The following is a 14,611-nucleotide window of genomic DNA, read 5'->3' on the forward strand; positions in this document are numbered from 1 at the left end:
GTTAGTATAAAGGGTATATATGCTCTAGTTTTTGGACGACATGGGCACCAATATCTCAAAAGTATGATGAAGGGTATCTGCATACCATTTCCTTTTACCATATATTATATAAATTATATTATACAAAATCCGAAAACTACACGTTTATACAAACTTTAAAAAGTTATACACAAAAAGATTGAATGTATATAGTAACAAAACTGAAAAACCAAAGAAAATCATCATCACAGACAAATACAAACCATCGTATATAAATACAAATCAAACGAAGAATTGTTAGTTGTGAATTATACAAAATGTAGCGAATTATACAAACATGACTAATTATACAAACTCGAAGCCAGCCCACGTAATTAATATATAATGTTAGTCGCGAGTGATAATTATAGCAAAAACTATAGCTATGATGAGTAATTAAGTAGTATAAATTTGCTTAACCGCGTAATTTTTCCATGTCATGACATATAAGTTATAAATAGGTTGTATCTCATATATATCAATACATGTTGTATTATTAATATAGAAGTTGTATCAATATAGAGACTATATCAATATCTCGACTATATGTATCAACTGATGTTGTATTAATCTGTATCAATACAAGATGTATTAATATATTGAGACTATACCTCAAATACATAAATTTAAATTAGTTATGATTATGTATATTGATATATGTATGTATTTGGGCTTTAAAAGAAAACTAAAAACAGCTGTTTGGGTTCATCCGAATAGCACGATTACAGCGAGAGACTGAGGAGGTCAGTATAGTCATTTTCATAGAAACAGAGAAATAGAAGTGGCCTCTTTCGCCAGTAGGCGACTATCCAAAATTCTCAAATCTCACAGGCAAAGCTGAAGACGAGAGAGGAAAGATGGGTGGGGGAATGGAGTACAACAAGAACAAGTGGATCGAAGAATGGGGAGCCGCAAGGGAGAATCTGGAGCTCAACTTTCGTTGGAGTCGACGAAATCTGGCGCTTGTAGGTATCTTCGGTATCGCCATCCCTGTATTGGTTTACAAAGGAATCGTCAAAGAGTTTGTAAGTACCTCCGAATTCAGATTTTTATCTCGATCAATTTTGCTATTCGCTTTTTGTGCATTTATATTGGTGCGTATGCAGCAGATCTGTTTTTTTGAGCCCTAATTACTCTTGGTATCATTATGTATAATCTGATGTATTGTCAAATGTGTGATTTTGTTATTGTTGTTTGATGTTATGCTTGATTCCGTCGATTTTAGATGGAAAATGATAATTTACTTGAGAGGGTTTTTGCTTATTATCTTTGATCATAACTCGAACTTGCGACTGTTAGAACTTGTGAGGGTAGAGTGTAAGAAGACCTTACCCTAACTCAGAGGTAGAGAGACTTTTAGATGGACGGTTCAAGGGAAAAATAATCCAAAGCCGTCCATAAAAAGAAGTAATAGAGGTACAAGCCGTCCATGAATTTTCTGCATGTATTATTAATTATTTTTCTCTCTTCCTCAAAAACACCCTCTTTGACCAAAATCACGCACTTAAGAATCAGAAATATTCTTGCCAAATAATTTCTCCACTATTTGCTTAGTGTAAAATTCAAAAGGCTTTGAATATTTTGCATACAATCCCATATTACTCTGGAGAAGGAGAGGGAGCAAATATTTAATCATAGGAATGTGTCATTTAACGTGTTTACAGTTCATTTTTTGTGTTCTTCAGCCATTTTTTCCCCAACAATCAATAAATGTATTTTGAAAAATCATACACCCTACCCACCCTCCCCAGACCCCACTTAGTGGGATTCCACTAGGTGTGTTGTTGTACTCATTCATCCATGAAGTTTTTTCTGTGGAAATGGCATACACAAGTGCTCCACAACTGCGAGTTCAAACTTCCATAACATCACCTAGCGGCAAGCGTAGCTTCTCATCAATCTCCATCTGTTTCTTTCCTGACATTATTAGTTATGGAGGAATAGCTTAATATTTGGTCAATTTCTTCAGTTCCAACCTTTCTTCAATTAGAAAATCAAGTACCAGCTGCCTGTGTTCTTCATTCAACCATACCCATTTTCTCAGGCTCACTTCTTTTTGGAGTGCGGATAATTGGGTGGGTGGTTTAAGAGACTTTGCTAAGATTAGAATAATAGAAGGTGAGGCCTCTGGATCCTCTGGTTCTTATAATTGTCTCACTGATCACGAAGTTGATGATGAATATGGAAACAAAAATTTACAATTGTTGGCTTCTTTGATGATTCTCGTCTCAGATAGTTAGGTAACAAGCAAGAATTGTATCACAATCTTCCATTCGATATCAGTGTATCAATTGGTGTTGCAATTTTTAATAATGAAAGAAATGACATCAAAGTCAAAGTGAGAAATTAAGAAAGTTACAATATAAACAGGTTCTACCTTTTAACTTCCTTACTTGTAATCTCTCTATATTCTTTGGCTTCTGTGAAGTGTGAAATACAATCAAACCTCTTTTATAGTGGCAACATTTGTCTGAATGTTTCATGGCTACTATAGTGAGATGCTGTTGTGTGTGTGTGTATATATATACACACACACACACACACACACACTGATATTTGACGTTTAGATCTCATTTAGCTGTTATAAAGAATTGTATGCAAAATTAGGTAGAGTATGAATTAAAAAAAGGCAAACATCAGTGTTCTTTTCTCGTGATGTTATGACCATAACTAATGGATGCCATTTGCATTTTTTTCCTTTTAGATATTTGTACTTGAATTTTACTATGTGCATGACATTAAGGATGATTACCATAAATATTTTAATATTTTGTTTTATTCATAATATATTTCTTGTAAAATATTATTACACAATATTTGGTTATGGCTGTTATAGAGGGGTAATTGGACAAAGAGTGTGTTGCTATAATGAGTGATATTGCTATCATAGGTAGAATGTTGTTATAGAGAAGTAAAATATGACATGAAAACTCAGTTCTGGAGAAAAGCATGCCGATATAGTGAAATGCCATCATAACTAATGATCGTTATAATGAGGTCTGACTGAATGTTTTTTACAAGTGTTAGGATAGATGACCCACTTTGTGCTGTGATCTTGAAATGCATGCTAATTCAATTAAGAAATAATATCTTTGATGTGCTTACAATTTGTTATTCCATTGCAAAACTACACCCTTGTCGGCATAACATATTCGTTACACACATGAAATTATAAGTTGTGAGATGATCGGAAGTATTTTTGTTGTTTAAAGGATAGAGACATTTTTATAAACATATGACATCTTTTGTGGGGCATAATATATCAATGCGTTGTGTGTTATACTTGGAAAATAATTTTTTTTTAGTGGAGTTTGCTTCTGTTTAAAATCCAATGTTAGACTTCATACCTAATACAATTTAAAGAATTTGAATTATACTCCCTTTGTCCCTATTTACTTGTCCATTTTTGACTTGGTACACCTATTAAGAAATAGTAATTGACATAGTGTTGTTGTCGTTATATGACCTTGTCACTTAGAAAGACAATAAACAATTCAGGACATCAAGCATTCTTTTTTTTTAACTGCAGGACATCAAATATTCTCTTAGATTCAAAACCATAGAACTAGAGGTTCTGTTACATGTCTCGTTGAGAGGGAACCTTAAAGTGTCTGTATCTTATTATATTTCATCCATATCCCAATTACATTCTTTTAATATCTCTTTGATGCCATTAACATAACATATGTCGTTACTTAGGTTAGGTGTTCCTATTGTGGTTCATGATAACATATGTCGTTACTTAGGTTAGGTTTTCTTATTATGGTTAATGATTTGTGTGTCTGTATAGAGATACAACAACAACATATCCCGTGTACCACAAGTGGAGTCTGAGAAGGGTGGTGTGTATGTGGCCGCCCCTACCTTGTGAAATAGAGAAGTTGTTACCAATAGGCTCTCGGCTCAAGTGAAGCATATCAAAATCAATGAAGAAAATACAATAGTGAAGAAACCATATAGAATATAATGGAGAAAAGAATAGTAACAACCACAAATATTACATAAACAAAGCAAAGAAAACAACATGCAATAGCACAATTGAAGAATACAATAGTAGGAGAGTTACTGATAATAATACTGATAAGGGAAACTAAGCAACACTCGACTAACTACTAACTTTCTACCCTAATCCTTTATCTCCATATCTTCCTATCTAGGGTTATGTCCTCACTAAGTTGCAGGTGTGCCATGTACGGTCTAATTATCTCTGTCCAATACTTTGTCGGCCTAGCCTTACCTATCCTAGAACCCACCATAGCCTGAATTTATGGAATTTGGTGAACTTCTAGTTTTATAGAATCTTGAATTTACCTTAGAAGACAAATTATTTATGTGCCTTTTGACAACTTCTATTTTCTTTTAATAAAGAACATTTTGGAGTAATTTGTGGGAAGAAAAGGTTAGAAATTTAGGTGTTCTCTTTGGTGGATTAAAAGTAATTTTCCTTTAAACTTATCAGACCTTTTTCAATTTCAATTGTCAAGCTTAATACTGACAATTCTTGGTCTCTTTGAGGGTGTCTTTTGAGTAGCAACAAGAAGAGAGAGAAAAGATGAGAGATAAAAAAAGAAGAATAAAAGGGACCCCTTGTGGCCTAAACAAAGAAGTGATAATCTGCATTAGTAGAGTTTTAAGCAACTCTTATCCAGTGTCCCCCTCCCCCAAATGTGATTTGTTGTTGTGGGTGCCTAGCAAGATACATATAAGATTTTGGACAAATATCTACATACGTTCACATAATTTTTTGACAATTTCATGAGTGCCACTGCACTCGAGCTTTATACATAGGCCCGCCTCTGAAATGTATACAGATGGCTCATGGAACTAACCCCAATTAATTTGGGATTGAGAATGTTGTTGATATTGGCCTACGACCAGCCAAAATAGGATTTCTGAAGTTGTATGGATGGAGTAGCTACTTTGCTTTTTCCCATTTTATTGGGACAAAATTTGTTTTGACAGTTTAGCTTCCCTCATTTTGTGATCTGTATATTAGAACTTAGTTGCCTCCTATTAGGACCATGTCTACTCTTTACAGTTTCTTCATAGTATCAGCTGCATCATATAATTGAAGAGCTATTATATGTGCTATGAATTTGAGTCCTACATGTCCTATATTTGAGAAATCATGTGATTTTGTTACCGGTGTTCAATAAACATCAAACTGCACTTCTAAATTCAAGTTGTATTTGTGTCAATGTAGCTTAAAGACTATTTTTTTGCTACTTTTCCTGTACTGGAGATATTATCATTATTATTAATACCTTGTGGGGTAGTGTGAAAAGAAACTACTTGTTACTGTTTTGTTCTATTATATTTTAGTCTCCAATTCTACTTTTTTTCTTTTTTTAATGAGTATTAACACCGATAATGATTGACAGCATTTGCATGATGATGAGTGGGGCAGGCCACGCACAAAGTTTGTACCATGAAGTATTTAGAGCTCTGTAATAATCTTGGAAGGAAGACAATTAAATTCTTCCTAGTTATCCTCAGCGAGTTGATTTCTGTTTTGAATTACTCCTAGGTACTTCAACTTGTCAATTTCTGTTTGGACTAATTTTTTCACAAAATAATTTTGGAGATGTCCTTTGAAATCTCACTCTTGTTGGCTTTCGAGTGGTATATGAACTTTAACTTTGATGTTTTGGTCTCTGTGTGTGTTGTCCTGATGAAGGTTCATTTGTGGCTTGTGAGGAATACAAGATTGTAGGTGCTTTCTTAATGTTACATTCTCCAAAAAAAGTATATAATTATTTGGGGAAGTGTTTGTGTTCATATTAAAACTTCATCTTCTATCAAGTGGATCTCATTTATGTTGTGTTCATTTAAAATTCAAGTTACCGAAACTCCAGCGTCCTCCGAACAAGTGAAGTCAGGCAGAGCCAACGTGATTTTCCTCAAGGTTTCTACTTCAATGATGAGAATATTGACATGTCCAAACGTGAAATGCATCGTCCTATTCAACATTTGAACATCAGCAAGCAGGTTTTACCATCACGACTTAATAAAAAACTTCGAAAACAAAGATTGATTTCATTCCACCTAGGCCTGAGCACATATTTCAGTTGTTTCCACAATGCTTGTTAAGAAATTTTGAAAAAAATAGATTGATGCCATTCACCTGATCAGGCCCTTAGTTTTAACCTTCTATGGTCACCTACGAGAAGATAAAGATGTGACAACCAAACAAAGATTATAAAACTTGAAGTGCTAAACTCCAACGGATTAATGTATTAATTTGACTTAAATCAAAGATTGTATTAATTTCAATAATTTTGAAAAAAAGAAGAGAAGGAATTTAAAGATGCATCTCACAATTAGTACAGAAGGTATAAGTTTATATAGAATGCTACAAGTTTGTACTAGCAGACGCTGTACAATATTTCATTGAAAAGAAGCTGAATGCAAAAAGAGTCCAAGACTATAAAAAAACCTTTGCTAATTTTGGGAAATAGTTTATTTTGGTAAGTTAGAAAACAGTAATTGTAATCCCATTCCATTCAGATTGAGTGGGATGAGGAAAAGTACTACTTATTTTCCCATTCCATGTCAAATTAGACTAAACAATTATTGTTCCATCTCAAATGAGGAAACACTATTTCTAAACTTATATAATAGACGTAACACCCACCTACAATTATACTCACTTTTCACTTTCTCTCTCTCTTTCTTTGTTCGTTCGTTCGTTCAAATCTTTCTCTCTTTCTTTGTTTGTTAGTTCGTTCAAATATAATTAGTTACTCCACTAATTAATTAATAATGGTTGGAGATAATGCTGATCCAGAATTGGGAGGGGAATCATCAACAAAGAATGCATTCAAAGATGAATATGTTCCCCCCTGCCACAAACAAATTACGTTGAGGGCAATGTTCAGCGGATTCATCCTCAGTTTTCATATTCAACTTCATTGTTTGCAAACTCAATCTCACTACTGGTGTTATCCCTTCTCTCAATGTCGCTGCTGGACTATTGGGATTTGCCGGAATTAAATCATGGACGTCTCTTACTCAGAAATTTGGAATGTTGAAACAGCCTCTTACTAGACAGGAGAATACCGTCGTACAGACGCTTCTTCTGGCATTGCTTTTAGCAGTGGGACAGCAAGTTATATGTTGGGAATGAGTCCATACATAGCATCTCAGGAAATTTACCAATTAATACTAAGAATCTTGCTATTACTTGGATGCTTCCTTATCTTCTTGTTGTTAGCTTTGCCGGTTTATTCTCAATTGTCGCACTAAGAAAGATGATGTTATTGAAGTACAAGTTGGCGTATCCAAGTGGAAGCGCAACTGCATACTTGATCAACTGTTTCCACACTCCTAAAGGGGCAGAGCTTGCCAAGAAACAAGTTGGTTCCTTGTTCAAATCGTTTGGGTTCAGTTTTATATTTGGGGCTGTTCAGCAGATATATGAAGGCTGTGGATTTGCTACATTTGGTTCCCAAGCCTATGCCAAAAGGTTATATTTTGATTTCTCATCGACCTATGTTGGAGTTGGTATACTTTGCCCATACATGGTCAACATATCATTGCTAACGGGTGCTATAGTCTCGTGGGCTTTCATGTGGCCAATGATTGAAGCGAAGAAAGGGGACTGGTACTCTGCCCATTTATCCGCAACAAGTCTACATGGTATCCAAGGATACAGGGTATTTATCACAATTGCCATGATGCTTAGTGATGGTCTTTTCCACTTTGCCTACATGTTGGTGGACGGTGGTTACAATCTTAAGTTTCACAGAGAGGACGACTAGTCCTTGTTCAGAAGAAGAAGATGATGATGAGAAGATTCGGAACGACTACTTCTTGAAAGACCAGATTCCCAATTGGGTAGCCGCTGGTATTGCAGTCGTATCTATCATTGTAGTACCTATGATCTTCCACTCACTCAAATGGTATCACGTTTTGGTTGCCTATTTAATTGCTCCTATTTTGGCCTTCTGCAATTCTTATGGAGCCGGCCTCACTGATTGGTCCCTCGCCTCAAATTACGGAAAGATTGCAATCCTTACATTTAGTTATTGGGTTGGTTTGGAGAATGGTGGAGTGATTGCTAGACTTGCTTCATGTGGTTTGATGATGAGTATACTAGACACAACTTTTGGCTTGATGGGAGATTTCAAGACTGGTTACTTAACTCTTACATCCCCGCGTTCCATGTTCTTTAGCCAACTCATTGGAACTGCCATGGGTTGTGTCATAACCCCTTTATTATTCTGGATTTTCAACAGTGCCTATCGATTAGGTGATCCAGAAGGTTCATACCCTGCACCATATGCTCTCATGTATCGTGGAATTGCCCTACTTGGCGTCGAAGGTTTTGGAAGTCTACCCAAACATTGCCTCAACCTCTCTATTTGCTTCTTTGTGGCTGCTATTCTCATCAACCTAGTGACTCAACTGCTGAAGAAATTTGCGACTAAGTATAGAATTTATCGATTCATTCCGAGTCCAATGTGCATGGCCATACCATTTTACCTTGGAGGCTACTTTGCCATTGACATGTGTGTAGGGTCATTGATCCTATTCGGTTGGCAAATGTATAACAAGCAGAAGGCTAAAGATTTTGGACCTGCAGTGGCTTCTGGTCTAATATGTGGTGACTCATTGTGGGGAATTCCAGCATCTGTTCTTGCTCTAGATTTTGCATGAAATTTTAGTCACATAATAGTTGTACAGATCAATTTTAGAGTTTTCTATTGTCTTTAACAGTCCAAATTAAATTATTTTAGCTTAACATGTTATTTTAAGGTGTGTGTATTTTGTAATTTAGTAGCTTTAAGACAAGTTCTGTTTCAATATATTCTTATTGTTTTCGAATTTACAGTTGTATTTTGTGTGTTTCTTTAAACAATTAGGTCCAAGATTCATTTCTTTACATGGTATTAGAACTCATCCAATTTAAGACTTCCCGATGTTGTTGGGCTCCTATATAAAGATGTCTATTTATGGGTATGAAACATAGTGTCAAGTCCCACATCAGTGGGATGAGTACAATGTTCTCAATAGCGAAAAATGATATAAGGTCCATTGGCACTTTATGCGCATGGACTTTAATGAAAAGATGCGCAAATGGAGAAAAATACAAATATTTATGTTCAGTCCAAGGCTACTTATAATAAATCACGAATGACAAATATATGGACAAAAAAATACCATAAAATGAGATATCAATCGTTTAGTGCTGCCTGCTCAGTTGGAAATATGTGTCGTTCCAAGATTCATCCTCAGCAATGCTAGGCATAAAGTTTGAGCAACTTATATAATTGATGAAACCATTAGCTGATGTACTTACTTCCTGTTAGTCACGATCATCGCCCCCTCAGTGAACCAGTTGCTGTCTAAAATCCTGAAGCCTAGAAGTACCGAGGGAACTACTGCATGATCATTCACGCTAGAAGTCATCTTCGACAAAGCATTGAGATGTGACAGTATGAAGTGAAAATCGACATTCTTAAGTAGTGCTCCCGGAAGCCTTTTATCTTATATATATATATTTTCAAATGTTGTACGAAGATGTATTTTCTATTGTAATTACAGAACATAGGAGGCTCATAGGCTCTGCCTCTATTTGGTTTATGCTTTGCAGTGATTGTTGTGTGTAATTTGCTAGTGCAGAATACAGTGAAACGTTTTAACTCATCAAATGCTTGTAAATCCCTACTCTAATTGTTTTGTTTCCTTGGCTAGCCTAATGAAAGAAAAATGTATCACTTGACATGTGGAAGTTTACATCAAAAACTTTCACATTCCTCCCTGCTTCAGTTGTAGTAGTAGTTCGGTTCATCATTCCTCCATGCTTCAGTTGGTTGTTTCATCCCTGATAACTAAAGAAGTTTTTGCCCGAAGAGTTCATCAAAGATTGCAGCGACATCCGAATCAAGAAATATGTAGTCATTCTCTTGCATTTCTTTCAAGGTCAGTTTTTGGTTTGTCCTATCCTCCAAAGAAGTCGCTTTTACATTGCTTCTCACTTACCTTTGTGATGAATTTCATAGGAGAAGCATTGACGTTCATGAATTTTTTGTTTTCATACCTCCACAAATATTTCTCCACTTTCTTGATTTCTTGTTTGTCTTTACCTTTGCGAGGTTTCTTGGATAGACGACCCTTTACTTGCGGCTGGTGTCATGCTTAACTCCAAACCCTATTCACGAGTGGACAATTCTGCCTTGCAAAATAGACCCTTGAATGCTCATATTTATCCCTAAAGCTTCACTAAGTATATCTTTATAGTTTAGACTTGCAAGTCTCCATCTGCTAATAAAGTAAAAAATCGGTTCTTCATTTTGCTAATGTGTGTTTGTATGTTCTACCATTCTTACGGTACACTTTGTATTACAGAAACCATTGATAAATTCTTGCTTCATTTGCTCCTAACTATCAATGCAATCATATTCGAGGTCTATGTACCAATGAAAAGTATCACCTTTAAGGGAATGAACAAAATGTTTGAAGAGGTATTCACCCTATTTTCCAGCATTGTTGCACATTTCAATGTAGTGTGCCACTTGTTGCTTTTGATTTCCCTAACCATAAAATAGCTGAAATTTTGGGGTTGACAATCGACAAACATCTTCAAGCTATCAATTTGTAGTGTACGACTTTACATATTTAAAAGAGGATTTTGTTCCAACCTCGTACTTATCCTTGATAGTCCCCATGATGAACTCCTTTATTTGACTTATTGGAGTCATCCCTTTAGAGAAAAATTGGATCTCCTTAGAATGTTCCACTTGCTTTGCTAGATGACCAATCCCTTGTTGTGTTTGCGGACACTTTTCAGGTGGATGACTGATTCTTCTTCCAGTTGGGTTTTAAAGGTGTGAACAGAAAATGAAGGGTTGCGACTCTCCTAAAGAGTTGTGACTATGCCAAAGGGTTGTGACCTTTATGAAAGGTTGTGTCATTTCTAAAGGGTTGTGACCGTTTGAAAGGTTATGCATTTTCCAAAGTGTTGTCTTCTTTTTGAAAGGTTATCTTCTTTCCAAAGGGTTGTGACCTTTACCCTTTGTTGGCTATAAATAGAGAGGTTTTCTCTCATTTTTCGGCATCGAATTCTTCCCTTATTTTGCATACATTTCTTACAAAACAAAATTGATCGATCGTGTCTCTGTGTGTGATTCGTTGCTGTCATTTTGAGTTTGTTGAAATTATTGAAGTTTGAGGTACCGCTGCTTCTTTAATGGTTAATCCGTTTTATCTTGGGAGGAATTAATCTACAACCTCGGGTACTTGAGGGGATTAAATTTCTTAAAGACACACAGTGGGTTCTGTGGACTCAGATAGTTCTTTGTGTTTTTCTTTTCATCTTTTATTATTTCTGGTTTGCTAATCTGAATACAGGAGATAACAAGCTTAAGAAATTTAATGTTGGTATTTTCTGTGGTAAGGAAAATACTTCTATTTTCTGTGTTCCTTTTATTGGGGAAAGAAAAAGAAGAAAAAGAGAATTATTTTATCATATGATAAAAGAGATTTGGGATGAATTAGTACTACTTTAATATGTTCAAGTATATTTTTTGTAGTAAGTTTTCCTTGGATGAGTAAGATTATTTTTTATTTTCTTTCCCAAGTTGCATTTCAGGCATTTGCACCCCTTCAGTTTTTCTTTTCAATGAGAAAAGTTATTTTGTGCATAAAGGCTAAGATGAGCACTTTAATTTTTTCCCTATATTCTTGGTTTTATATAATTATGAGAAGAGATAAATGAACAAATGTTGTCTCCTAACAATATTTGAACATGAGTTTAGTTTCTTGTTGAAATTAAATGTCTTCTTGAGGAAACTAGAAATATGATGGAAACTGAGAAAAGGAAAAAAAAATTAGCAAGAAAAGTGATTTACATGGAATTATTGCTGACAAATAGAATATGATTCAATGAGAGTAAAAATCAAGTTCTATCTTTATTTTCCTTATTATTTTCTTTTTCTATCCTTTATAAGTTATGAAATTTATTTCATAAATGTTAGGATAGATGGTCATTATGTGATGATCTCAGAATATGTCTTTATTATTATTAATATGTATTCTGTTTAGAGGAGGAAAAATAAAACTTTTGTAGTTTTCTACTCCATGTGAAATTTGATTGTGTTTGACTTTTGGAGTATTTTTTTTACTCCTTTGGTTTGAAGAATATAAGAACTTCACGAACAAATCAGATTGTGCATTGGTTTGAAGAATATAAAAACTTCACCAATTTGTTAAATACTCTGTTTGAATGAATATTCTAGAAACTTCACCAATTTGTTAAATACTCAGCTTGAATGAATATTCTGACTTGAAGAGTACAAAATCTTCGTCAGAAATATTAAGGCTAAATGATTGAAAAAGATAAAATCTTCATCATTAGCTCGAAATAGTGGTATTTGAGGTTTCTGGAGATTAAAATCTTTTTGGTTTACTACTCTGTCTGAATGTGAAACTGATTTGAAGAATATTAAAACTTCATTAGAATTCAAGGTTCATTCGGTTAACAATTAGAAGAATATAAAAAACTTCATCGTTAAACTAGAAACAAGTTGTATAAAGATTGAATTTTATTGTTAGTATTCTAAATACTAAGTGATTTGTCTAGTTGTGACAAAACGGGAAAAAAAGACACAGGTGACATAAAATTAGTGATTTTTGTGCCTGCAATGGGTGTTTATATGGATTAAATCTCCAAAAGAAGGCTTCGTGTTGCCAATGTGTAAGCTTGAGAAAACATATGTGAAAAATAATTTCAAATACTTGAAAAATATTTTTGAGAACATATTTAAAGGTGGGGGGTTCTTTACTTGTGATAAAGACAAAATTAGACTTACTATCTAATTTAAATTTGAAAGTACAAGATATGAAATTTAATGACATTCCTGTATTATATTAGACCCACAAAATTCTTGGAGTATATTTGATATTGAGGACGTTGAGTCTCTCTTTACTAGTATATGATATGACTAGTATAAAACCACAAAATTTATATTTACTCGTTCAAAAGAATTGTATTCTTTGATGAAAAAGTTTCACTTAAAATATTGTGATTTTTCATGAAAAGATATGTCTATTAAAATATTTCTTTTTGTATACACATGAACATTGGTGAAAAGTGATCTGTTATGTTTGTGTAGGTTTTTTCAAACTTAGTATTTCTGTTTGTTCTTACTTGCTTGAGTCAAATTGTTTGTGACATAAATGCTTGGGACATATCAATTACAAAACCTTGCAAAAACTGATCAACTTAGAAGTTTTGCCTAGCTTCTAGTGCAATAAATCAAAATGTCAAGTATGTGTTGTTCAAAGGAAGTTTAATACCTTAGAATTGATTTACACCGACATTTGTGATATGAAGTCAACACCATCTCGAGATGGGAAAAAGTGTTTCATAAATTTTATTGACAATTGCACTAGATATTGTTATGTTTATTTGCTGAATGGTAAGGATGAAGCAATATAAACATATTGGCAATATAAAACTGAAGTTGAAAATCAGTTGGATAAAAAGATTGTCATGATTAGAAGTGGTAGATGTGGAGAATATGAATCTTCTTTTGTAGAAATATATTTGGAAAATGGAATCATCCATCAAATTACTGCACATTCACACATCAATCTAATGAAATTGTTGACAGGAAAAAAACCAAACTTTGAAGGAAATTTTGAATGTCCTATTTATAAGTTCAGGTTACCACAAATTGTGGGGGTGGCTATCATTATAGCAAAAGAGAACAACAAAAAATTTGTCCAGAAAGAGAGAAACAAAAACTTTTGTTTGTTAGTAAAGGGAGTAACAAATAAAAAAAAAACTTTTGTTTGTTAAGAAAGGGAGCAACATAAAATTGTGTTTGTTCAGGCTTTGTTGTATCTGATAGAGAATTATTTGTCGTCCCTTAAAGTTATACAAGCAATAACTCTTGAAAGACAATGATCAAACAATTTCCAATACAGTCTATTTCATATGAGAAATGGAAATGAGGGAACTATTCCCAAACGGGTCAAAATAGGACCTAAGACTTTGGATTGTATGTTCATTGGATATGCTACAAATAGTAAAGCATGTAGATTTATGGTTCATAAGTCCGAACCGTAGGATAGTCAAGTAAAGGGTCTAAACGACCTTGGAAAGAACCAAAGGAGAATGTACTTAATAAAGAGATTCGGAGGCGTAGTAAATGTCAATGGACAAATTACTTCCTACGAGTTTGATTTTGTAACATTTCTTCTTGAAAATGAGTCTCATATATTCTAAAAGTTATGTCCTTTTGTGGACTCATTCTCTTTGAGAAAAAGGTTGTCAATAGTAAGATAGATTCAATCTTGATCAACCATACTCGAGAGTTGGTTGATCTTCCTCCAGGAAATAAACTTTTGGATTCAAAGTGGATCTACAAAAGGAAGTTGATGAAACCATTGACAAATACAAATACAGACTTGTTGTCATAAGCTTTAGACAGTAAGAAAGCCTTGTTTGACAGATAATAGCACTAACTAGGATTACATCAATTCAGATGTTAATTGCGCTAGTTGCGAAATATGGCCTTCAAATTCGTCAAAATGGATGTGAAAACATTTTTATTTTAAATGAAAAATTGGAGGAAGAAATTTACAT

General features: G+C 34.2%; 1 protein-coding gene and 1 pseudogene across 1 annotated transcript; both read left to right on the plus strand.

Annotated features, from left to right (window-relative positions):
* The first annotated feature begins 747 nt into the window (after positions 1-747).
* LOC102589494 (uncharacterized) lies at positions 748-5,762 on the plus strand. The gene is made up of 2 exons (XM_006360600.2): positions 748-1,043; positions 5,400-5,762. Exons 1-2 carry the CDS (start codon positions 876-878, stop codon positions 5,448-5,450), a joined length of 219 nt encoding a protein of 72 aa, XP_006360662.1. The 5' UTR covers positions 748-875; the 3' UTR covers positions 5,451-5,762.
* A 1,018-nt stretch (positions 5,763-6,780) lies between these two features.
* Positions 6,781-8,676, plus strand: LOC102595056 (probable metal-nicotianamine transporter YSL7; annotated as a pseudogene).
* Positions 8,677-14,611: the final 5,935 nt, after the last annotated feature.

The sequence above is a fragment of the Solanum tuberosum genome, unplaced genomic scaffold, assembly GCF_000226075.1.
Source record: "Solanum tuberosum cultivar DM 1-3 516 R44 unplaced genomic scaffold, SolTub_3.0 scf00328, whole genome shotgun sequence".
In the NCBI taxonomy this organism is placed as follows: domain Eukaryota; kingdom Viridiplantae; phylum Streptophyta; class Magnoliopsida; order Solanales; family Solanaceae; genus Solanum; species Solanum tuberosum.